The sequence below is a fragment of the Lineus longissimus genome, chromosome 6 (assembly GCF_910592395.1).
Source record: "Lineus longissimus chromosome 6, tnLinLong1.2, whole genome shotgun sequence".
In the NCBI taxonomy this organism is placed as follows: domain Eukaryota; kingdom Metazoa; phylum Nemertea; class Pilidiophora; order Heteronemertea; family Lineidae; genus Lineus; species Lineus longissimus.
Window position 1 is genome coordinate 4,890,500 of NC_088313.1, and position 23,379 is coordinate 4,913,878.

Sequence of the window (23,379 nt, forward strand, 5' to 3'; positions counted from 1 at the left end):
ATACATAGGCAGTTGTGCATGTGGAATATTACCTGTCGCAGAAAAATGCCAGTGTCCGAGAGAAAAATGCCTATGTCAAAAGCTTGAGTTAGGCGAAAATGCTTTTTCTAGGTAATCAGCTTTGTGATTGGTTGTTTGACTTATGCATATAGTTCAGATTGTGTGGCTTACTATGGGGAGCCATTTCTTTAAAAAATCTCGATTTGGCCAAAAATTGAGTTAGGCACTTGTGTTTTAGTAGTCCTTGGTATAGGTGGCGAAGGCCCTCTTGCTTGGTTATGGTCCAGAGTCATTCCAGTCCTTGCATTGTGATAAGATCGGTAAAACCTCTCCATTAAACGTCATATGTGACCCGTTCCAGCAAAACCAGTCGCATGTCGCTCTGAGCTTGGCATGTTGAGACAGACGGACGGTTTGTTCATTTCACTATTGTCAATTTGACCTCTAATCAGGGCACCTCTATATTAAGGACAGCACTTGTCAGTCCCGAGGGTGTCCTTAATAGAGAGGTTCTACTGTACACCAATTCAATATATATTATCAGTACAGAGTCCAGGCAATTATTGAACCACCTGCAATGGACACATCCACCAGGAAGACCTCCTTATCAAGGACAGCACTAGTCAGTCCCAAGGGTGTCCTTAATAGAGAGGTTCTACTGTACCTTTGTACAAGACAGATCAAGGTTAAAAAAACCACTCAGAAAGTCTCACATTGTCATCGATAATTTTATTTCATATTTTAAACAATTATTATTTAATAATATTATCATAGTATACTTGAGCCAAATAAAAGCACAGGCATTGTATAAATCACTTAAAGGGACAATATTGGCAACAGCTAGGCAGGCAAAATAAAGTTACAGAAAGTCGCCAATAGGGGTCTCTCACATCTCACGATACGTTGAAATGATCTAACAATATGTTGAAATGATTCACGCTTGTACAAGCAACATATTTAGTGCTGAATCTGATATGACCCAGGACCCTTACTGTGTATATTAGTCACCTGAAGATGGCCAAATTAGCCCTTCTGCTCCTGCCTATAGTCCCCCTTTAACACAAGGTTCCCCGGAAGACAACTGTGTCAAAAGTCTAAAACATGCGGAGAAATCGTCCTGTATCATGACCAGGCCTCTACCTGATATCGTTTCGTCTTTTCCAAATCCTTGACGTATCTCTCAGCTTCGTCCTCAGTCATTGATCCTTCTTTCATGATCACTTGCTGCATTATTGCCTTCACGTCATCTGGCATCCTCTTGGCATTGCTGAAAAGTGACAAAGTTTAATAGATGGTTTGCGAAAATACAGTGGAACCTCTCTACTACGGACACTTGTCTGTGCTGTCCTTAATAGAGAGGTGTCCTGATTAGATGGGTCAAATTGAAGGGAAACCTCCAATTTGGGACCAAAAGTAGTGTACTTCATAGAGATGTTGTCTCTAATAGAGAGGTGTACGCTATTAAAGGGAGGTTCCACTGTATTTTTTGGTCATCTTTTTAGATCAATATGAGACTTTCCTTAATTGAGAGGTGTCCTGATTAGATGGGTCAAATTGAAGGAAACCTCCAATTTGGGACCAAAAGTAGTGTCCTTCATGGAGAGGTTGTTCTTAATAGAGAGGTGTACACTAAGGGAGGTTCCACTGTATTTTTTGGTCATCTTTTTAGATCAATATGAGACTTTCCTTAATAGAGAGGTGTCCTGATTAGATGGGTCAAATTGAAGGGAAACCTCTAATTTGGGACCAAAAGTAATGTAATTCATAGAGAGGTTGTCCTTAATAGAGAGGTGTACGCTATAGGGAGGTTCCACTATATTTTTCGGTCATCTTTTTAATCGCCTTTCCACAGGTACCTGAAGTTTACCACAACATAAAATTAAAGTTAAAGTTTTTAGGGTTTATAGTCTGATATCAACTACAATATAGGTTATAATCCGACTTAACACTTCAACCCCGATCTGTCCTGAAACCTTTCAGTAGACCACAGATGAGCTGCTCAACCAGCGCTATAATCTGTGCATTTCTGACCGGTACCCATTTATACACCTGGGTGCAGAGAGGCAAGTAAGACAGAGAGACCAGCCTACAGTCTCACACCGACAGTGGGGATCAAACCCGGGACCTCCTGACCGCTGGTCGTGAGTCCAAGCCACTACACCACAGCGGCTCCCTGTACATGTAAAGTAACAAGAGACAAACTTATTCAATAGTTTGCAAATCTCTAACCTGGAAATTGTGTTGGGGGCCAAAAGTAGATTGAAGAAAAACGAAATTTTGAAGAAATCGCCCCAGTGGTTTTTGCACAGCGGTCCAAAAGAAAGGTGACATTTATTTATAAAAAGCCTATAAGCCATACAGTGCACCAACAACAAAGAATTGGACCCTGCATCTTACCCTGCAACAAAGAACCAAGCTTTTTGATTCTCAATCAGATCCCAGATGAGACCAGCCTGTTCGAGTATCCTGTCCTGGACGTAGATTTTCTCCTCTTGGTCACGAGAAAATGCTGTGAACACCCTGAGGAGGCCGCCATCTATCGAAGGTTCCCACTCTGAGGAGCAATAGAAGTCCTTGGTGGCGCTCCGACAGCCAAAGAATAGCACCAAACCCCCATGGTCCCTGGAAACACGATCTTGAATGAAACTTCTGAACGGAGCAAGCCCAGTGCCTGGAAAAAAGCCAACCAGACATAAAAATACAGGTTGTTTGAGCAGAATGAGTAATAGCTCAAGCTTTTGGAAATATAGGTTCACAGCAATCCAGATTTTTGGAACAACGCGTGGCCGGAGTCTGTTCCTCCTCACTGGTCCATTGATACTCCTAACTTACTTTCCAAATACTAAGTCCAAATTTCGTCAGAGACTTCCTTCATGACCTTCAGTCACTTACTGAGTCCGTTTGAAGCCAGAGGACTAGTATTTGAAAAGTAAGTGACTGAAGGTCATGAAGGAAGTCTCTGACGAAATTTGGACTTACCAAACCATTGATTAGGAGGCCTAAGTATTGTTACTCTACTTGTGGGTTCTGCTTTGAGGTTGAAGTGCACACACTGGGTTTTGGAGCACGGGCCACAAGAGGCCTAGGCCCAGTGACGACAGACTTGGGCATTGGCAGGACTCAATGAATTAACCGTTTAAGTAATGTACTCGCCTGGGCCCACCATAATCACAGGAGTGTCATGGTTTGTCGGGAATGTTATTGTCCCCCGCTTGATCCAGACAGGAATGCGGATGTCATCTGAAGTGAAAAAATGAATTGGTAGAAAGTTTGATAACCAAAAAGCTAAGCATAGGTCACTGTCACAGAGAGTTTCGTACTTTCTCTGAACTACTCCCCTCCCCAAAACAAGTACACAGTCCTGGGCAGCCAGTGTCAGAGTTGACAGGATTTTGTTGACACCGTGAAGATGCGGAGTATACTCTTCAGCATTGCTTTGGCCTACCCTAAGGATAATCTAGTGCTGTGCAACACCACTATCTTTTGGTAAACGTGATCTGGTCACATTCCCGAGTTGAACTTAAAGTGATACTATGATGTGATTTACAACTTTGCGGGAATACGTCCATTTTTAATTGTTGATCACAAATGTAAAGCTCAAATTTTCCATTTTTGAATAGATTTATTATAAAATCGCTGTTTTAATCGAATGTAAACCACCGCGACCGCGAAAATGTTCATGTTGTGACGTCATCAACGAAAACATCGTCGGGGTGGCGCAATTTCAATGGCATCGAAGCGAGCCGTCCGGGCGGGATTAAAACCATCAATTTCTAGAAAATGTGCATTTCGATTCGAAAACCTTACCGATTTATGAGAAAGTGACATAGTCATTTGTCAAAAACAGCTAAAACATTATATGGTGAAATTTGACACGAGTTACCCTTTAATACCTTTGGCCAGGACGATATGAAAAAAACTTTAGCAAGATGCACTTTGACAATTAGGTACAAGTATTACCTGTATCGGGATGAAGGTTGGCCATCCATGTAGAACACACACCTCTCCTTGGCTTCTGCAGTTTGGTAGTGTACTCCACTACTGCCATTAGAATCTGAACCTCGTTCGGATGAGCCTGAAATACCATAACTTGTACTTCCGAGCATCACCAAACCGGCATAAAGCATGTGCCAAACCGGCAGTTGCGTTCCGCGGACCAGGGCCTCTTGTCTGTGCCAAGGACTCGCACTAAAAGATACAGCTCGACAAGTTGCTCCTGGTCTGTGGAATGCACTGCCGGCAACGATCAGAGGGTCACCAAGTGTTCAATCTTTTAAGGGTCGTTTAAAGACACATCTTTTTAGACAACATTATTGTATTTCTTAACTTTCGGAGCTGTATTTTTATATTTCGTATGTCATGTCTGTGATGAATGAATGTTTTAAATGTAAAGCGCCTTAGAGCATTGCTTTTATGAATAGGGTGTATAGAAATGTTTTATAATAAAAAAATGATAATCACTCTAAACTTGGAGAGGAATTGCCTCTTGCACTTGATGTTTAGAACATGGAAAATATCCATTGGTGCTCGTGAATGCACTGATTGTTCTTTCAATGAGAATTTGTAAAGATCAAAATCAAAATTCGTTAGAAAAACTGAAAAAATTTCGTGATTTGCTAGAATGAAATTGTGAAATTGTGAATTTTTATAGATTTTTGAGAACTGCCAGAATGAATAGGAGGTTTTATGGTAATGTGAACTGATATATAGGCCACATAATCTTGAAAGAATGAAAATTTACGGGAATCATGTCAAATCTGAACTTACCAGGAGAGAACTTGCAATGGAGAAAGCCCTAGGTTGCATAGCTGGGATGAGGTCAAAGAGATAGTCGATTGGCACCAGGCTGGCAGCACCAGGGAAATCTTGAAGCGTCTCGAGCGTGGTACGACGAACTCGGTTGCAGTATGAAAACAAATCTTGCTGGAAAAGCAATATGAGTCAATTTTGAGTTAGGACCACATGTAGTACTACACCATTTCATTTTGGTCAAGACATAGCGTACGGTTGTGATGGCCAGTACTACTGGATCATGTGCCAATTTAACCTTGGTGCTTGCTTATACCAGCATGGTACAGTAGAACCTCTCTATCAAGGACACCCTCGGGACTGACAAGTGCTGTCCTTAATAGAGAGGTGTCCTGATTAGAGTGGTCAAATTGAATGGAAACAACCAATTTGGGACCAAACCTAGTGTCCTTAATTGAGAGATTGTCCTTAATAGAGAGGTGTCCGCTAAGGGAGGTTCCACTGTATATCCAAAAGAAGGGGTATGCACATTCATGTCCGTGGACATTTTTTTAATGATGAAAATGATTGAAATTGCGAAAACTGTCATTGCAGAAATCACAAGTCTTGATTACAAAACAAAGTCAGCAAAAGAATGAAACACACCCGCAATTCAAGAATAATCCCAGTTTTAGGGAATTAAAAGCCCAGTTTTTCCAGAAATTCAAGAAACCCATTGCTTTTTGAGTAAGTTTAGCAAAATCCAAGAAGTTCAAGGAAGCTTATGACCACTGCATACCTGTCCCTCTGCTGATGCAAACTCTCTGAGTTTGAAACGTTCCAGCTCACTGTCCTTGGCAAAATGTGAGAGAAGTTCAAAGAAGTATCGTCTAGGTATACAGTTGATATCGAGATAACTTTCTACGAGGTATTGGATCGAGCATGGCTGGGGTAAATTCGGTGGTAAAGGGTAGTCTGAAATTAATCACAAAACATGCAAAATGTAAAGTGGAACCTCCCTAAGTAGACGCCTCTCTTTTACGGACACCCTCTCTATGATATAAAATTGGTGCCAATCGGGCAAGTAATTACTAAGAATAATGGCATTTTGAAGAATTTAGGATTTGGCACCCTCCCTGGAGGCCAAACGGCAAATCAGATCGCACCAAAGTTCAGTACCTGAGATCACCTGACCAAGGGGTACATGTGTACTTAATTTGTGATCAATAGTCATTGCAGTTAAGAAACGTGCCATAGTTACGGCCTGACGGCCAATTTACGCCATTTGACCTCTGTGACCTTGACAAGAAGGTCAAATTAAAAACCTGTGTGACATATACTGTATGGCGGTTAGATGTACATATGATATCAAATTGGTGGCAATCGGGCAAGAAGTTAAGGAATAATCACATTTTTAAGGTTTTTGGATTTTGCCCCCTGGTGGTCAAGTGGTGAATCATATTGGACCAAACTTCGGTCCCTGAGATCACCTGACTAAGGGGTAAATGTGTACCAAATTTGGGATCAATAGTCATTGCAGTTTAGAAACGTGCCATCGTTACATCCTAACGGCCAATTTACACCATTTGACCTCTGTGACCTTGAAAAGTAGGTCAAATCAAAAACCCATATGATATGTGATGTATCCTTGCCAGGAGTACCTACCATGAACATGTTATGAAAATCAGACCACTATTAAACGAGCAATCAAACATTTTAACTTTGGACATTAAATTTGGCCCCCGGGTGGCCAAACTAAGAATTTTTCAAGATGCCCGCCTTGCCCCCATATTGGCTATCACATTTGATAAAAAATCAAGGATTTAGTAGAGAGTACATAGATATACATCCAGATCAAATTTGGTTGCAATCCGATCATTAGTTTCGGAGTAATAGTACTGTGTTTATTTTTCAAGATGGCTGCCTGGCAGCCATATTTGATGTCCGAACGGCCGAACATTTTAGGGGTGGAATAGAGAATCCCCAGATACATGTCCACACTGGTTTAAAACCTTCTAGCTAAAATAGATAGGAAGCATGCTACTGTTCAGTGAATCAGCAAACTTTGACCTCTGTGACCTTGAAAAGGAGGTCAAATCAAAAACCCGGAGGATATATGATGCACCTTTGCTAGAAGTACCTACCATATTTTTTTTAAAAATTTCCCGACAACTATTAAGGGAGATATTGCATATTTTCACTTTTAACGTTTGGCCCCCTGGTGGCCAAACCATGAAACAAATCGGACCGAAACTTAGTCTCCAAGGTGTCATTACATAAGGGTACATGTGTACCAAGTTTCAACTCAATAGCTCTAACAGTTACGAAACGTGCCCTGCTAACGGACGACGGACGACGACGACGACGACGACGACGACGACGACGACGACGACGACGGACGACGGACGCCACGGTATGGGATAAGCTCACCTCTGCTAAGAGGTGAGCTAAAAAACGTGTAAAATGTAAAGTGGAACCTCCCTTAGTGGACGCCTCTCTTTTACGGACACCATCTCTATTAAGGACACTACATCATTAAAAAACATGCAAAATGTAAAGTGGAACCTCCCTTAGCGGACGCTTCCCTTTTACGGACACCCTCTCTATTAAGGACACTACATCATCAAAAAACATGTAAAATGTAAAGTGGCCCCTCCCTTAGTGGACGCCTCTCTTTTACGGACACTCTCTATTAAGGACACTACATGTAGTATGGGACTCAAATTGGTTGTGTTTACATTCAATTTGACCTGCCTAATCAGGACACCTCCCTATTAAGGACAGCACTTGCCAGTTTTAGGGTGACCTCGATAGTAATGTTAGCAGAGAGGTTCTCCTTCAGTATCATCAACCAACTACGAAACGAAACTGAGCTGATGTAAATATCTTCATGAATATGGTATAAATAAAACTGATATTCATATACTGAACTGACCAGCCTCATCATTTGGCATTGCTACAGTAAAGTACGATATATCACACTTTTGAAAGAACAGTGTGATCTCTTCCTGTTGGCTTTAAAAACCTGCAATGTTTTTTTCAAGAAAACCATCCCGAGAAGCAGTGCGGAAGCAGCTACATGAAACAAGTATGGTTGCAGGAAGTTATCTTAAACTCCTCCATGAATCTCAATTCATTTTACTCACCTGGGTCATTTTGCTTCAATAAAAACATTTTCTCAGAATGTAGATTAAACATCTCCAGAAATGTTGTGACGGTGTCGGGCTGATTTTTTGGGTGGATCATGAGGACATCACCAGGGCTGTGGCTGTAGGAGAGAACATGCACACTGTATCAGATATGCTGTTCAAGTTCAGAATTTTAGGCAAGAGTGGGATTCAAATCAAACCCAGGACATTTTGGAAATTGTAGCCGACGTAATTTCCCAGTGTAATGATATTTTTAATTCCGGACTGGACCTGTGCATAAGGTGGGAATAATGAAGTTGTATACCAAGTTGTGGTGATAGCCTGCGACTTGGTTAACCGCTCTGTTATGACTGTCTCACACACAGGTCAAATTTGGAATTCAAAATGTTATACAGAGTGGCTCAATAAAAATGTAACACTTACAAAATGATTAATATCTATTATAATTTTGGCATTTACCTCAAACATACATATGTACTTGAAGAGCAAGCTCTCTCAATCAATTTGACACCAGCAGATTCAAAATCGTTCCCTGGTTGACTGCGCAGGACATGTTTTATTGACTCATGTGAAATCTGACTTGCACCAACCTTTCAGTTTCAGTGGTTGAACAGGGCAAAGGACAAAGAGGAAGCAATCTTTAACATTTTAAATTTTATTCACAGTTGAAGATTGACATTTAACAGATTCATTTTGTAATTTTCCTATTTGTCTTTTACTGTGAATAAATTAAATGTTGAGAATGCTTCCTCTTTGTCCTGTTTAATCACTGAGAAGTTGGCGCAAGTGATATTTCACATGAGTCAATAAAATCTGTCCTGTGCAGTCAACCATTGAAGGATTATGATTCTGCTGGTGTCAAATTAATCGAGAGAGCTTGCTCTTCAAGAACATATGTATGTTTGAGGGTAGATACCAAAATGATATTGACCATTTTGTATGTGTAGCACTTTTATTGAGCCACTCTGTAGTCTGTAGTTAAGGATGCAAGTGGAATGACAATATCATCATCATAGATGGCATCATGGCCCGTACATGGACCCAGGCCAATATGGAAATGCTCATCAATGAGGAACCTGCACAACTAAAAAATCCAGATGGCAGCACCAGTACAAAAAGGTACACTTCCAGTGCATTTTCCATTAAAATTAAGTTTTGTTGATTTTCTCCCAAAAACTTTAACAAAATAGAATTAAGGCCCAATAAAACAACATTGTTGGTGCTATTTCTCCATGTAGAGTAATTAAGGGATGAAATATTCAATAATCATTGACACGGGAAATGGCTTTCTCATTACAACCATGGTCCACTTGCCTGCAGGGCTCCCTATTTGCAGGTTTTGTTGTGCAGGTTCCTCATTATTTCAAATTGAATCTATCTACATAACAGTCATTTGACCACAGAGATGAAGTCGGCGTGGGATGCAGAATGGTGCGCTGCCATTCTAATAGTAACAACGACTGTCCTACCTCATGTTTGATCCGTCAATATCCAGCCTAATTAGCCGAACATCCTGGAAGTGATCTGAAGCAGTCATGCGAGCATTTGATAGGAGTTTAGCATGGTGCGGACAAGTTCTGTTCGGTACTTGATTCTGGTTTTGAATCCTTTGACTTGTTGGTAGTTCAGCTGTGCTGTCCAAATATTCAACCCTGTATCTTGCAGCAGGTCTGAAAATAATATCAATTGAGGTGTCAGGTTCACTCGTCACAATTTATACTTGTGCACAACTGTGGCAGGCTGAGCACCATTGCTGATTTCTTAAAGGGGGACTATAGGCAGGAGCAGGGGGTTAAATTGGCCATCTTCAGGTTACTTATATACACAGTAACGGCACGATACCGCGTTTGATTCAGCACTAGATATATTTCTTGTAGAAGTGAGAATAGTTTTGACGTTCTGTGAGGTGTGAGAGACCCCTATTGGCGACTTTGTGTAACTTTATCTTGCCTGCCTAGCTGCTGCCTATATTGTCCCTTGAAGGTTGCACACATACACATCTCCCTGCATGATGGATCCAAAATAGATCCAAAACATCATGCTCTGAAGCTATTATAACGCATGTTTTCGATTCAAGATCAACTAATATCATCAAAACAAAAATTTTAAAATTCACGTGGAAGAAATTGTCCTTAAGGCCGAAGTTACATAGACCTCATTCGTTCATTTACCACGAGTCACTTTCCGGGTTTTTCTTTCATTCCTCGGTGAATGCACGCCACAAGGCCGTGCTTTTACAGGGGAACGAAAGCAAAAGGGGAAAATGAGTCCTGGGAAATGAACGAATGAGGTCTATGTAACTTCGGCCTTAGATTACTGTCGACGTCAAAAACATAATATTGAACTATCACAGAGGTGATGGCTTGTCAAATGAGTGTGGCCCGCTGTGAGAGATCATTACCAAGTTTTTTGTCGTGATTTAACAGTTTATATGGAGGTTTTGGCATGCAGTGTTCTCCACAAGGCTATTTGTCAGGGTGGCCCACCCTACCTTGGCAGCTTACCACCCTACCTTGGAAGAGCCACCCTACCTTGCTCTAGAACTTTGTAGAGGGTTCCTATAGGGCCAACCTACCTCAAATTGCTGACCACCCTACCTTGTGTTGCACACTGGTAAAACGTCATGAAAATCAAGGGTATCACCCTACCTTGAGAAAACCCTGTGGAGAACACTGAGAATGTGCATACCGATATTACAATGAAAGTGAATAACTAAATCACTTGAACTACAATGCAGTCTCTATGATAATAACTTACAAGATATTGCCACTTATTATTTGCTTCCCGAGAGGTAATGGATACTTTTCAAGAATGTCCGCCCAGAAACTTTGTAACCACGGGTCGATTATGGCATCTTGGCTGAAAACATGAGCAGGTATTAATAGTTAGATATGCCCTTGCCGGTATGGCGGTTATATGTGTACAAATGCTTCAGCGCAAAATATACAAAATGTCAAATGTAGCTCCTAACCGGTACTAGAAGTTTGTGGACTTAAAGGAAACCTACAGCGAAACGCTTATAAAAATGGGGAGTTTTGAACGGCCCGGTAAAACCTAAGGCGGGAATAAGTTTCCATTGATAAATGTTAGCAGTTTCAAGTTCCCCTCAGGTAGTTGATTATGTAGCCAATGAGCTGCATGAGAGGTAGTAATTACCATAGTTATTTTTACCATGTTCAGCTAGTCTAAATAAAGACTTGTGCCACGACTGGATCTCTTTAATTATGATGGTCAATGACTTGAGAAGCAACTGCCATATTAGGACACTTCGAAAGAAAATCTTTTCTTTCAGGCTTGGTTATGATGGTCATTGACTATAAAAGTGACATTACTTTTAGAAACTTTGAAAGAAAAAACTTTTCTTTGTAGTCCTAAAAAGACCAGAATTTACTGGTAGACATTATTCTGCAGTAGTCAAATACCTTTGAGTTACTTTGGAATTAGAAACTTTCGATCAATCAGTGATGTAAATAGAATTATGATTTACCCTAAGTCATGCTGTTCATCACTAAGTGCAGGATTCAAAATGGCGGATCCACCCAACTGGCGCAAGCGTTTATGTAATATTTTGGCAATAAAGTTGAATCTGAAATTGTAAAGAAAATAGAGGAACTAACATACATGTAGATTATCTAACTTACTACTTCAGCTATTTAACAGTTGTTATTTATGTGAAAATTATAACAATATGTCAAATTCAGATTATATTGGATCTTTGGTGACGGACATCAAACATGTCAAAACTAGCTTGACAAGCACCAATCATACTCTGCTTGACAAATTTTAACTGTAGTGTCTATTAAAGTATTAAAGGGAACATTTTCCTCATGACGATGTTAGGCACAAACGGGTAAGACTAAGACAAACGGTTTTTTATGGCTTGATACAACTAACGTACATCATCATTACCGCATGATTGTGAATGCCTTCTCAACATATTTGCAAAAACGAATGCAGATTTTGGTAAACTCCTCTCTGAGAAATGACACTTACTTCTGATAGGATGAGTCGCCAAGCCCTAAGACAGCAAACTGCAGAGTCTTCAAGGAGTTCAATGGTAAATTCTTCCGTAGAATGAACCTCCAGAAAATCTGAAAGAATTTTTGAAGACTGTGAGAGATATTGTAAAAAAAGTATTTATGGCTTGCTTATATATTTTTGATTTTACTTAAGCTGAAGTGGTCATCAATCAAGACTTACAGCAAAATTCGTCACATACCAACAATCGGGACAATTTCCTTAGATTTTCAAATTAATCTTAAAATCTTCAAAGAACTACAGTGGACCCCCTTAGCAGACACCTCTCTATTAAGGACACTAGTTTTGGTCCCAAATTGGGTCTTTGCATTCAATTTGACCTCTCTAATCAGGACACTTCTCTATTAAGGGTGTCCTTAATAGAGAGGTTCTACTGTATCTTAAAACCAAACCACAACCAGGTCACCCAAGGACAGTCACTTAATCGAAACTTTGAATAACTATGAACCAGAAAATATCCACTGCGCAAAAAAGTAATGAAACATTTCAAACCTTCATATTATCAGGTGGGTCGCCTTGGCCAGTTGTAGAACACACAAACACCACTAACTTCTCATGAATCAGCTGTGCCTGCAAATATTTAAGGAAGTTATTGCTTTGTAATTAACTTGTTGTTGTTAATCAAGTTGTACATTGAAACACTATGGTACTCAGATCTTTGTTACTGTCAGCTCCACTTTGCCATAACTTTTTTTCCGAATGGCTTTTAGCGACTTTTGAATCTGCACTCTTCAACTTCTTTCCTGACTGTTATTCTTTTTACCTTCTTTCCTCAAATAAGAGTTTCATTTTTCTTCCACAATACAACGTCAGTAGCATTTTTGTCATATTCATTGTTGATGCAAGAGTTGTGAGTTTGGTTGCAAAGTTTGACCATATTTCCTGTATACTGGTTCACCTGCACTGGCTACCAGTCAAGCTCAGGATCCAGTGCATGATTCTGCTCTTGGACTGAGTTCAAGTGCTTGACTGGGGAGGCTCCAGGATATCTCAGATCCATGATTCAGTTAAGAATGATCAATCGCCAAAGCCTTAGATCAGGATCTGCGATGTTCCTAGAGGTTCCTCGGTTCAAGTATCAGACTCTTGGTGGTCGTTCCTTTGCGGTAGCTGCTTCAAAACTGTGGAACCAGCTGCCGCAAAAGCTCCGTAACATTGATTCCCTCCAGACTTTCAAGTCCCTCCTAAAGGCCCACCTTTTTGCAGTTGCCTTTGGGGAAAAAGCACTGCAGAATACCCACTCGCTGAGTAATTGGAGCGCTTTACAAATGCCAACATTGATTGATTGATTGATTGATTGACTGATGTTGTTCAGTATTTACTAACCACAGGATAACTATCAAGGTCAGATAGGAAAATGGAAAAATGTCGTTGTTTTGCCTCCCTTGCCAGTCTTTCAGCAACATCTTGGGCAGTGCCTGTCTGGCTACCATAAAGAATCACTACCTTTCGTTCATCCATCCTGCTGTCAATGGCGACAGTGTTTTGCCGTTACAGATTCCAAGAAGATTTCTGGAAGTGATGGTACATTGTATATATTAATTAGTATTAGGAAGGGACATGAAAGTAATGGCGTAGGGCCTATACTAATTAAACGGCTGATTTAGGGGGTGGCTTTTGAGGTGTCCGCCCCCTTTTGGAGAGGAATGATTTTTAAGGGTGCCTCTCCCTAACAATTACAAGCCAACTTTTTTGCCCAAAGATACCTGGAAATTGCAAGGCGCACAGAGAGAATAAATAACACATTCAATACTGGAGTGCCTACTGGAGCACATATTTGACCATAGACAGCAAATTGATTTTGTCAGCACAACAGTCAACACGACACAGCTTGGATTCGAAATGTCACACCGTCCATGGGCAGAGCTGTTTAACAATACAATATAATCGTGTTTACCATCCAAGACGATGTTTTTCATCATGTTGTCCAATAATGAGATGACGTAATCTGCACGTCACGTATAACCTTTCTTAAAAATTAACAGCATATGTCCGACAATAAATACTGCAGATACACACACATCTCTCTATCCGGAATTCGGTAACAAAATTACTGACCGAAAAAACCCTTCTAATGCAGAAATGGCACCAAAACAATAATTACTGTCAAGCTTCTTTACATCTCTTTCTTAGTTCTGATTGATATATATTGTCTATTTGATGACAGATGATTGAAATTTGATGATATTAGTGATTTTATGGTGAGAGAGTCATTCCCTTTCGTAAGACGATTGGGGAATAGAGGGCGCTGAAAATGAACTTCCGGTTTATTGATAAAGGACAGATTTCCTGATCGTTTCTTCACGAATAGTCGAAAATGACACCTCAAAATACATTCTAAAGTACACACGTTGATGCAGAAGGTATCATTAGAGTATACTGCAGTATTTTCAGTAGTAATTAGCTCTCAGATGTGCAGAAGTTGTGAAATTCGACACCTCTATCTGGTGATGTTTTTGGACCTTTGTACTTGTCACATACATTAGGCCTGTACAGTTATACATACAGTGTATCACACACACACATGACATACACATCATGTGTGTGTGACATGTCATCATGTCACACATGAAATGTATGCAGTGGCCAATTGTATTGACGATTTTGAAGAAGTTTGTTTTGGCGCAGCCATGCGTTCCACCTTGAACAAAGGATTGCCGTGTCTCTAAGTATTGTCCGAAGTCGACTTGGGGTAGGCCTAGGCCTTCTGAGTGTGCGTCTTCTTCGAAGAGACCTAGGCTATTCATGCATGTCGCTGTCATCTAAACCATCAGACCTAGTTAGCTGGAGAAAAAGTTGTGAGTTTCCTTCCTCAATCAACTCACGGGCAAAACTCGGCACCTCGCAACCAGAGGTCACGGAATTCTGATTTGTGAACTGAATGTGAGGGTACATTTGTCACCCACCCGTCTACCAAGTACTATTTTTTGTACAACTTGTTAATGTTGGTTATTATGGATGACCACATAGAAAATGAGAGCTCATTGTGTGCATTATAGGAATGACAATGTTGGCTATTGTTACCGGTAGATGTTACAATAAAAATGATGTTTTTCCAGGTGCTAGTATGAGGGGCAAGGGTGGTGAGAAAAAGGTGAGGCTAAAACACGTAAATCCTCACATCACATGTGGGTTGTGTCGAGGTTACCTCATTGATGCTACAACCATAACAGAATGTTTGCACACATGTAAGTACCAGTATATACTTAAATAGAACCAGGGCTCGAGATATGTCCCCCCCAAATTCATGAAAAGCATGAAAATTGGTCCAGGACCGACCTTTGAAGTCCTTAAAGGGGTACGCCGTTCGTAATTACTTGTGGTCCAGTTAAATAGAAATCCACTAATACACAATGCCGTAGTGCAGTTATTATGAATACAAATTTGTTTAAACTTGGTATTCATAGTATTTGTATATCACTATTATCAGTCTACTTAACGGCAATGTTGAAATTTATATTTAGTACGTATATTTCTGCGATTAGACTTTTAAAATTTCTATTACGAATTCAAAATTTTTAAGGAATGACGTAGGCCTTTAACTGAAAAATCTGTAAGGGCCTACAGGACCCCCATGGTTCTGTCAAGACTTTAGTTTGAATTCAAATCATATCAAGAAAGTCTTGCTCGAACCCTGTACTTTCATTCATGTCATTACACAGGACAGATGGAAGGAAACAAAGGAGCGATGACTCAACTGCACATGTAATGTCATACAGAAATGAGGGACAAGATTCTGTGTGTCAAAGAGCAGACTGTATTCTGAAACTTGCTGATCTGTTGTAAAAAGATAGATTGTTTTGCCAAGATTTGTATGACAAGACTTGCAGTCTTTCCAAAAGGTTAAAAAAATGTGGAAGTTAAGATTTCCTAAGGTTGTGACAGTCATCGCCATAGAGACCTGAGAGAGTTATCAACGTGGGCCTGATACGTCATCTTAGCTCCGGTTGTGATAGTCCTGTCACATTCTTTGGATGCAGGCTGTGACAATATTATCAATGTCCAATTTACATGATTTAAGCAATAACTCGCTCATGAATAAGCTGCATGTTTCCTTTCCTTTTGCCACTCGAGTTATCTAAAATCTAATCGTTCAAATTCTTCGGTTTTTGCCCTAAACATAGTCGCAAGAAGTTTTTTCTTGTCAATTTTTTAAAAGAGTGTTTTGATATCATAATACATGTATGTCGTCTTGAGTCTGATTTTGGTTAACTTTGTTTCAGTCTGCAAGAGTTGTATAGTGAAGTACCTTGATAAGCACAATTCATGTCCAAACTGTGGCCTGGTTATTCATCAGAGTTATCCCAAGAATTATATCAGGTTAGTAGAGGGTACTGTACATGTTAGTGTCTCTTCAAGTTCAAGAACTTTGGAAGGGCAGGCATTTTGAAAATACTTTAGGCACAGGAAGGGGAAAGGTGAATGAGAAAAAGGGCAGGGGTAGTGCCCTACTGTATTACTAAAAGTGCATGAGCTTTTCTTAAAGAAGGCAGGGAACACATTTAGAAGGGAAGGGTGTTGCACCCTTTTATTTTATCGAGGAGAAATACTTTTGTATTTGGACTGTTTACATGTAGTGTATTTGATAAAATATACAGTGGAAACTCACTTAGCGGACACCTCTCTTATTAAGGACAGCACTTGTCAGTCCTGAGGTTGTCCTAAATAGAGAGGTTCTACTGTAGTGTTTAAAATGTCTATCGGTAGTCATAAAGCTAAAATGTGGGTTGAATATTGCATAATACTTTGGCATGAATCATCAGAACAGTAGAGTAGTAAATTGGGAATGATTTTTTCCATGTCCCTGATATTTTGCTTTGGTTAAGCATGGGATTGCCAATCAAAATAGTGTAAATTCTTTTTTAGTGTCCTGTTGTATTATAGGGACTATAGGCAGGAGCTAGGGGGGGGGGCAATGTCACCTTCAAGTGTCGAATATACGCAGTAAGGGGACTGTTCAGTTGGATAGTGTAGCAAGAAAAAAACCAAATATTGCAAAAAAGCCCAGTAGTTTTTAGCACATACATTTGTAGGTCCAAGAGGACAGTGACCTGACAGTCAAACTCAAAGGTTTAGGGATTAGTTTGCATGGGGCACTTTCATCATTTACGAAGTTCAAAAGTAATTTGGTTCACAGGTGTTTCATGACGTACCTCTGTTTCTTTCAGCCATGATCGAACAATGCAAGATATCGTTTACAAGATTGTGGCAGAATTACAAGAAAGTAGGTGAAATTATGGCATACATGTACCAGTACCTGTGGTATACAATGAGTTGGCTATTTTTTGTTAATTTTTCGGAGGGGCCTGGATTTGATAATATGGTAATAGAGTTAGAGTGCTGCATTGATACCAAGAGGTCATGCCTCTCGGAAGGATCACAGCTGTTTCATCCTCAAGCAAGTCATAAAAATTGACTTGCTTCTCTCCACCCAGGAGTAGGGTACCCAGCTGGCAGATGGAGCCATGAATATTGCGTCCTCACACTGAGCGGTACGAGAAAAGTATACACCCCTGGGAATTGAGCTTGAACAAACATGTACAGGCCTGTTTAGGTTTAGCTAGGGTAATAATATGGAAAGACACTCGTGAGTTAAAGCAGATGTGACTCTATTTATTATAGAGACTCTTGAAATCAAACTAATATTTTGTTGCCAGCTATGCGTTCAATGAAGAACAAAAGTTCTGTACTTATACATGTACTTGTATTTACTTTTAAGCCATTGAAACTTTTCTGTAACATCATCATTTTCAGAGGAGGAGAAAAGGGAGAGAGACTTCTACGATTCCAGAGGAATACTGCCACCAAGGGCAATAGCTGGTAAGACTATTCTGTGAAAAATTTCAATATGAGAGAACTCATTTTACATGTAGTTGTGTTTTGTTGATTTAGACTTGTGCAGGACTGAGCAGGCTCATATACCAAACAATGAGAAATTTGGAAAGATCAGTGGCGTAGTTGTTAAAGCACCGGGCTCATAATCGGGAGGCCGTGGGTTCGATTCTTGAAAGGGTCACCGCTGTTTGTGTCCTTGAGCAAGATGCTTTACCCTACTTGCTTCTCTCCACCCAGGAGTAAATGGGTACCTAGCTGGCAGAGATGGCAAACTGTGAATGTTGGTTCCGAGCGCTGCATAGCTGCATTGGACCTGTGATACTCCCAGAGAGTAGAGCTTGAACCACGAAAGTACAGGCCAATAGCTAGGGGTAACAGTGTGAAGCGCTTTGAGTGACTGAAGCCAGTTGGATTTAGCGCTATATAAGTCTCATGATTATTATTATTAATAAGAGGTTGGAGGAGGAAGCTTGGGGCCAAGCTGTCCTGAAGATTTCTGTCTCTATCCTGACCTTTATCGAATTGGCCAAGGAATCGAAGCCCCTTGTCAGCAACAAGAGCAGATTTGAATATGTTGTGTCAATTTCACCTTCAGTGCCAGTCCGATAGTTTAAACAACTGCCTTTTCTATGACATAGCCATTTGAAGACAAATTACATACTGTTCTCCATTACCCGCGTTGTTATTTTAAACTGTGATGAAATTTTGTTCCAGATAATGAAGTTGAAAAGCAGCAACCTCCTGTCCCCAAAGTGGACCAGGATGTAGACTATCATCGCAAGGATGAACAAGTGAATATATGCCTGGAATGTAGCGGCACCCAGCTGAAGGGACTCAAGAAACGCTACATCAGGTGTTCCTCCCAAGCTACTGTGACGCATATCAAAAAATTTATCGCCTTAAAAATATATCACACCCCAGACAGATTTAAAGACGTAAGTCCGTTTTATACCTGGATCTACTGGTATATGTAGTACCTTGTTGATTTCAATCAGGTATATTTGTAGCATATCTGAAGTCTAATGAATCCGCTTGACTTGTTTGCTAAATAATTTATGCTGGTAAAATAAGTACAGTGGAACCTCTGTTAGCGGACACCTCTCTATTAAGGACAATCTCCCTATTAAGGACACTAGTTTTGGTCCCAAATTGGTTGTTTCCATTCAATTTGATCTCTCTAATTAGGACACCTCTCTATTAAGGACAGCACTTGTCAGTCCAATGGGTGTCCTTAATAGAGAGGTTCTACTGTAAGTGAAACATTTTTGCAGCTCGACTTAGATCTCCAAAATAAATCTTAAACCCCTTTAATAAATCCCTGTACCCCTTTAATAAATCCCTGTTCAATAGATGGTGTAGCGTGCGTTGACCTTTTTAAGGCCTCTGCAAGCAACGCTATGATAAAGCCTGCTGCTGATGAGGTAAATAACGTCACACGACTAAACGCGGTACCAGCTAAAAGAGCTAGCAAGGACACAACAATGGCTTCAACTTCAGTAGACGTGATTGCATTTGGTTTTGGCATGGTTGTTTCATCTTGTTCGTTGCTTTTCTGGTATCAAAATTTACCTCCTCATGAGCCTTGAAAAGACACACGAGTGAAAGTGCCACCTATTGGACTCAATAAAACACGGCGTCTTACTCTTGAGGGTCGATGCAAAAGAAAATGAACAAATGTTACAAAAGAACACCAAAACAAATAATATTGCATTTTTGAATAAATGATGTTTTCGTATTTTGTGGTTTGAACAGTCAAGAAGGGGATGGAAAGCCGTCCATCCTCTTCTAGACTTTTGAACAGTCTAGAAGGGGATGGAAAGCCATCCATCCTCTTCTAGACTTTTGAACAGCCTAGAAGGGGATGGAAAGCCATCCATCCTCTTCTAGACTGTTGAATATTTTCTATGATGTCTCCTTTTCCAGGTTGATGTGTTATGTAATGAAGAGATTCTAGGAAAGGACCACACGTTGAAGTTTGTCGTTGTTACCAGGTGGGGATTCAAAGTGAGTAAAAGTTGAACTCGAGGTAGATTCCTGGCCTTTCGATTAATACATCTGTTTGACTACACAGTCTATTTTTCAACCTTAAAGGGGTACACTGTTCGTGATTACTTGTGGTCCAGTAAAATAGAAATCCACTATATACACAATGCCGTAGTGCAGTTATTGTGAATACAAATTTGTTTAAATTTGGTATTCATAGTATTTGTATATCAGTTTACACAACGACAATGTTGACATTTGTATTGAGTATGTATTTCCGCATTTGACAATTTTCAAATTCAATTACAAATTCAATTTCTTTAACGAACAGCGAAGACCTTTAATTTGGGCACTGAATTATGACTTATATATATCATTGCAATTCTAAAGTCCAACCAGCTTTGTTTTTGCCTTATGTTCCTTATAAAAGGACAGTGTGCTTGATTTAAGTGTAAGTTAAACAAATTTGGAAGAATACTTTTGAGAATTTATGCATATATTTGGTGGGGGTCATTTTGGGCCCATGCTGGTCATACTACACCATCAAGGGGCATAGTCAAAGTGCAATCGAGTGGCCTGCATTCTTTGAAGTGGACCAACACCATCTTTGTAAAACTAAATCACCAAATTTTTTTCATGTGTAACCTCGATTTGGCCTGAAAATGAAATAAAGGCAACTTAATAGTACCCATTGGGATGGACCCTGCAGCTGCTTGGCTCAGTTCTTCTTAGCCTTGCACGTGTCTGAAGACAATTAAAATCACCCTCTCTTCTCTTTTTCAGGACTGTCCCTTACTACTGCAGTACAGACCAAGACTAGAAATCAGCTGAGAGTAAATTCCTTTTTACTGAATTTTCCATGTTTTTAAAAATTGTGTATACATTGTACATGTGCATTGTATAATGTAGTAGCGTCACATGTAGGCCTGTTATGTAGCAAGTGCTAAGACTTACACTGATTGTTTTATATTTTCTGCTAATTGACAAATTGACTGTACAGTAGAACCTCTCTATTAAAGACACCCTTTGGACTGACCATATCTGCCCGTGACAAAGAGATGTCCTGATTACAGAGTCAGAGTCAATTCGAATGGAAATGACCTGTTTGGGAATAAAACCAGTGTTCTTGATAAAAAGGGTGTCCTTAATAGAGAGGTGTCCGCTAACAGAGTTTCTACTGTATGTTATATATATATGTTGGACGGATATCAGAACCTGAGGTCATCCAAATGATTACTATTGTTTAAAGAAAAGCTTTTTTTTGAGGCGCACTGTAATGTATGCGTTGACACTCACATCTTTGTGCACATTGGTGAGAAAATCCAATGATACGGACCACAGTGTCGAGGATCCCTGTGCGTCCTCAAGTTTCAAGTTCACCAAAAAGAAAGCTTATAAACAACACTAAAGAGCATTGTCTGGAGATCATGTACTTCTTAGCAATGTCAATGCAATCGTAGCAGCATGGTTTTGTGAGCCTGTGGCCAAGTGATTGGTGGGAGATGGCTCTGTCATCAGACCTTCTATTTTACCATGATTATTGTAAACATTGTATGCTGACAAATCAGGATGTTGACCAAATCAAGGGGAGGAGGTGATACTTATTTTCGTTTTTAACCTGGTTTACAGCTTACTGCAAGCTGTAGAATGGGAAATATTTTAGAAATTGTGAGGACGGCCACATCCTTTCAAGTTCCTATAGAACCTCCATGCCAACACGTGTCTCCCATGGTAGACATTTTATGTGAAGAAAGAATGTTTTTTATTTTGTTGGTCATGTAATTTGTCCTTCTGAATCATGTGATTGAATACAATAATTGTTTTACGAATCAATGTTTTTCCTTTAGAAATCTTTTGGCTACTTTGTGGATTTTAATCTGTTTGGCAGAAAAATTATGTAAAATTTTGTAACATGATTGGTCATGTTGAAGACGATTCTTGTATTTTGGTAACTTTTGAATCACGTGGCAAGTTAATACTCACTTTCAATCACTGTTAAATTCCTGTAATTTCTACTAAGAAAGAAAATCAAAATTGCATTAAACAACTTTGGCTTGATCAATATATTTTGACCAAGAATAAGGGGCTGTCCATAAAGTTCACACGCACCAGGACAAGGGAATTGGTACCAGAGTGTACAAGGTGTGTCCAGGTGGGGGGACGGGGGTCCATCCCTAAGTGTACCATGCGTCTTTGCAGTTGAGAGTTGTCTGTGTCGCTTTCTTGCGATATTGTGTCTGCGCACTGCATACTTTGTGCAGGATTTGATTCCAGTTAGTGGCCAGTCAATACCAGGTCAAGTGCGAGTACTGGGACTATTAAAGAGAAAATATAGGCAGCAGCTAGGCAAGATAAAGTTACACAAAGTCGCCAATAGGGGTCTCTCACATCTCACAGTACGTCGAAATGATTGACGCTTGTACGAGGGATATATTTAAAGCTGAGCCTGACATGACCAAGGGCCCTTAATGTGTATACTAGTCACTTGAAGATGGCCAAATTAGCCCCATACTCCTGCGTATAGTCCCCCTTTAAAGTGATGCCTGGCAGCAGCTGATCAGCTTTAAATTCTGGCATAAAAAGAAACTGTTTCTTATGGCAAGGTGATTGATACAAAGAGTGGAAAGTATGATGACAAAGGTCAAATGCATCAAAATTCTACCGATGTACATTGTTGAATGTATGGCTTACTAATGTGTACCAGACAGAGAGTAGGGGAGCTATGGCCATAGGGGGGCAGAAAATCGGTGGTTAGGTGCGTATGTACTCTATGGACGGCTCAGTGTCTGTAAATGTTGCTGAAACATTGTTTTAAACACTTTGTATGTTACCCAGGGTTATTGTACTTTGAAGGGATCTCTGCAAGAACCAGGTAACCAAAATCGCCGCGCTGCTTTGTCTGCACCAATCAGGGAGGCAACGTTCATGCGTCTCCATCCAATGAGGAGCCGCATCAACACTGACGTAATTGAAATGTTTTACAATTACTATACAACACTTTGTATCAATGTGTTCGTCATTGTCCTCCATTGACTGAAATCAAAAGTATTACTATACATGGTACATGTACAAGTTTTAAGATATTGAAAATGCCCTCAAAAGCAATATGCTGTAAACAGGAGTTTTGCTGAGAGGAAGAACCCAGTAAGTGTAATGATGGAAATGTCAGTTACTCAAGGCTTCCTCCTATTGGTGCTTTGACCTACAAAACATTCTCCTGGATGTGTTCACTGCTAAATCTGTCGTCCCCCTGTCGATGTCGTCATTGGTGCCATTTTTTCTTTGGTACGACACAGGAAGTGAAATATCCAAAATATTGGTAAACAAGTTTTTGCAGTGGCCCCTTCAATTGTCCTGTGACTTTCTATAATCATCAAAAGAGTCTACTATTGTTTAAACGTTTTTAAATAAACAAAAAATAAGACATATTACTTTGTTTTGTTTTCTCACGCTGCGATGACAATTGTCCCTTGTCTCAACCAAAGACAGTGTGTCCTACTTCAGCGAAAGGACACCAGTTACAGGGGCTCCATATTTCGGCACATCCCAATATCAGCAATACTCCACCAAAAATGTAAAGGACATATCATTTGTCTTGTCACAACCAAGTTTCGTTCGTTTGTCCAAGCTATGCTTCATGGAGTCC

General features: G+C 40.1%; 2 protein-coding genes across 4 annotated transcripts; one reads left to right on the plus strand and one right to left on the minus strand.

Annotated features, from left to right (window-relative positions):
- Positions 1-723: 723 nt before the first annotated feature.
- LOC135489161 (NADPH-dependent diflavin oxidoreductase 1-like) lies at positions 724-14,146 on the minus strand. Of its 3 annotated transcripts, none has more exons than XM_064774374.1 (14): positions 14,020-14,146; positions 13,242-13,427; positions 12,408-12,485; positions 11,871-11,968; positions 11,365-11,463; positions 10,635-10,736; positions 9,347-9,547; positions 7,875-7,996; positions 5,528-5,703; positions 4,768-4,923; positions 3,961-4,075; positions 3,154-3,240; positions 2,398-2,671; positions 724-1,267 (listed from the first exon to the last, which is right to left on the minus strand). In XM_064774374.1, the coding sequence occupies exons 2-14, from the start codon at positions 13,374-13,376 to the stop codon at positions 1,123-1,125; spliced, it is 1,788 nt and encodes a 595-aa protein (XP_064630444.1). In that variant the 5' UTR covers positions 13,377-13,427; positions 14,020-14,146; the 3' UTR covers positions 724-1,122. The 3 variants fall into 3 exon arrangements, with proteins under 3 accessions (XP_064630444.1, XP_064630445.1, XP_064630446.1); XM_064774375.1 differs by having other exon boundaries at positions 13,974-14,146; XM_064774376.1 differs by lacking the exon at positions 14,020-14,146 and adding an exon at positions 13,813-13,901.
- Positions 14,147-14,177: 31 nt separating this feature from the next.
- On the plus strand, positions 14,178-23,140 carry LOC135489567 (polycomb group RING finger protein 3-like). Its single transcript, XM_064774966.1, has 8 exons — positions 14,178-14,278; positions 14,975-15,103; positions 16,139-16,235; positions 17,084-17,139; positions 17,670-17,735; positions 18,465-18,685; positions 19,674-19,754; positions 20,517-23,140. Exons 2-8 carry the CDS (start codon positions 14,983-14,985, stop codon positions 20,562-20,564), a joined length of 690 nt encoding a protein of 229 aa, XP_064631036.1. The 5' UTR covers positions 14,178-14,278; positions 14,975-14,982; the 3' UTR covers positions 20,565-23,140.
- The last annotated feature ends 239 nt before the right edge of the window (positions 23,141-23,379 follow it).

Excerpts from the sequence above, each read along its gene's own strand:
- LOC135489161 (XM_064774374.1), bottom strand. The coding sequence starts at position 13,376 with ATGGATGAACGAAAGGTAGTGATTCTTTATGGTAGCCAGACAGGCACT. Across the intron at positions 7,997-9,346 it reads ATTGACGGATCAAACATGAG|CCACAGCCCTGGTGATGTCC; the intron begins GTAGGACAGTCG and ends TCTCTCCTACAG. Across the intron at positions 3,241-3,960 it reads CAACCTTCATCCCGATACAG|ATGACATCCGCATTCCTGTC; the intron begins GTAATACTTGTA and ends TTTTCACTTCAG.
- LOC135489567 (XM_064774966.1), top strand. The coding sequence starts at position 14,983 with ATGAGGGGCAAGGGTGGTGAGAAAAAGGTGAGGCTAAAACACGTAAAT. Across the intron at positions 16,236-17,083 it reads TATCCCAAGAATTATATCAG|CCATGATCGAACAATGCAAG; the intron begins GTTAGTAGAGGG and ends TGTTTCTTTCAG. Across the intron at positions 19,755-20,516 it reads TTACCAGGTGGGGATTCAAA|GACTGTCCCTTACTACTGCA; the intron begins GTGAGTAAAAGT and ends TCTCTTTTTCAG.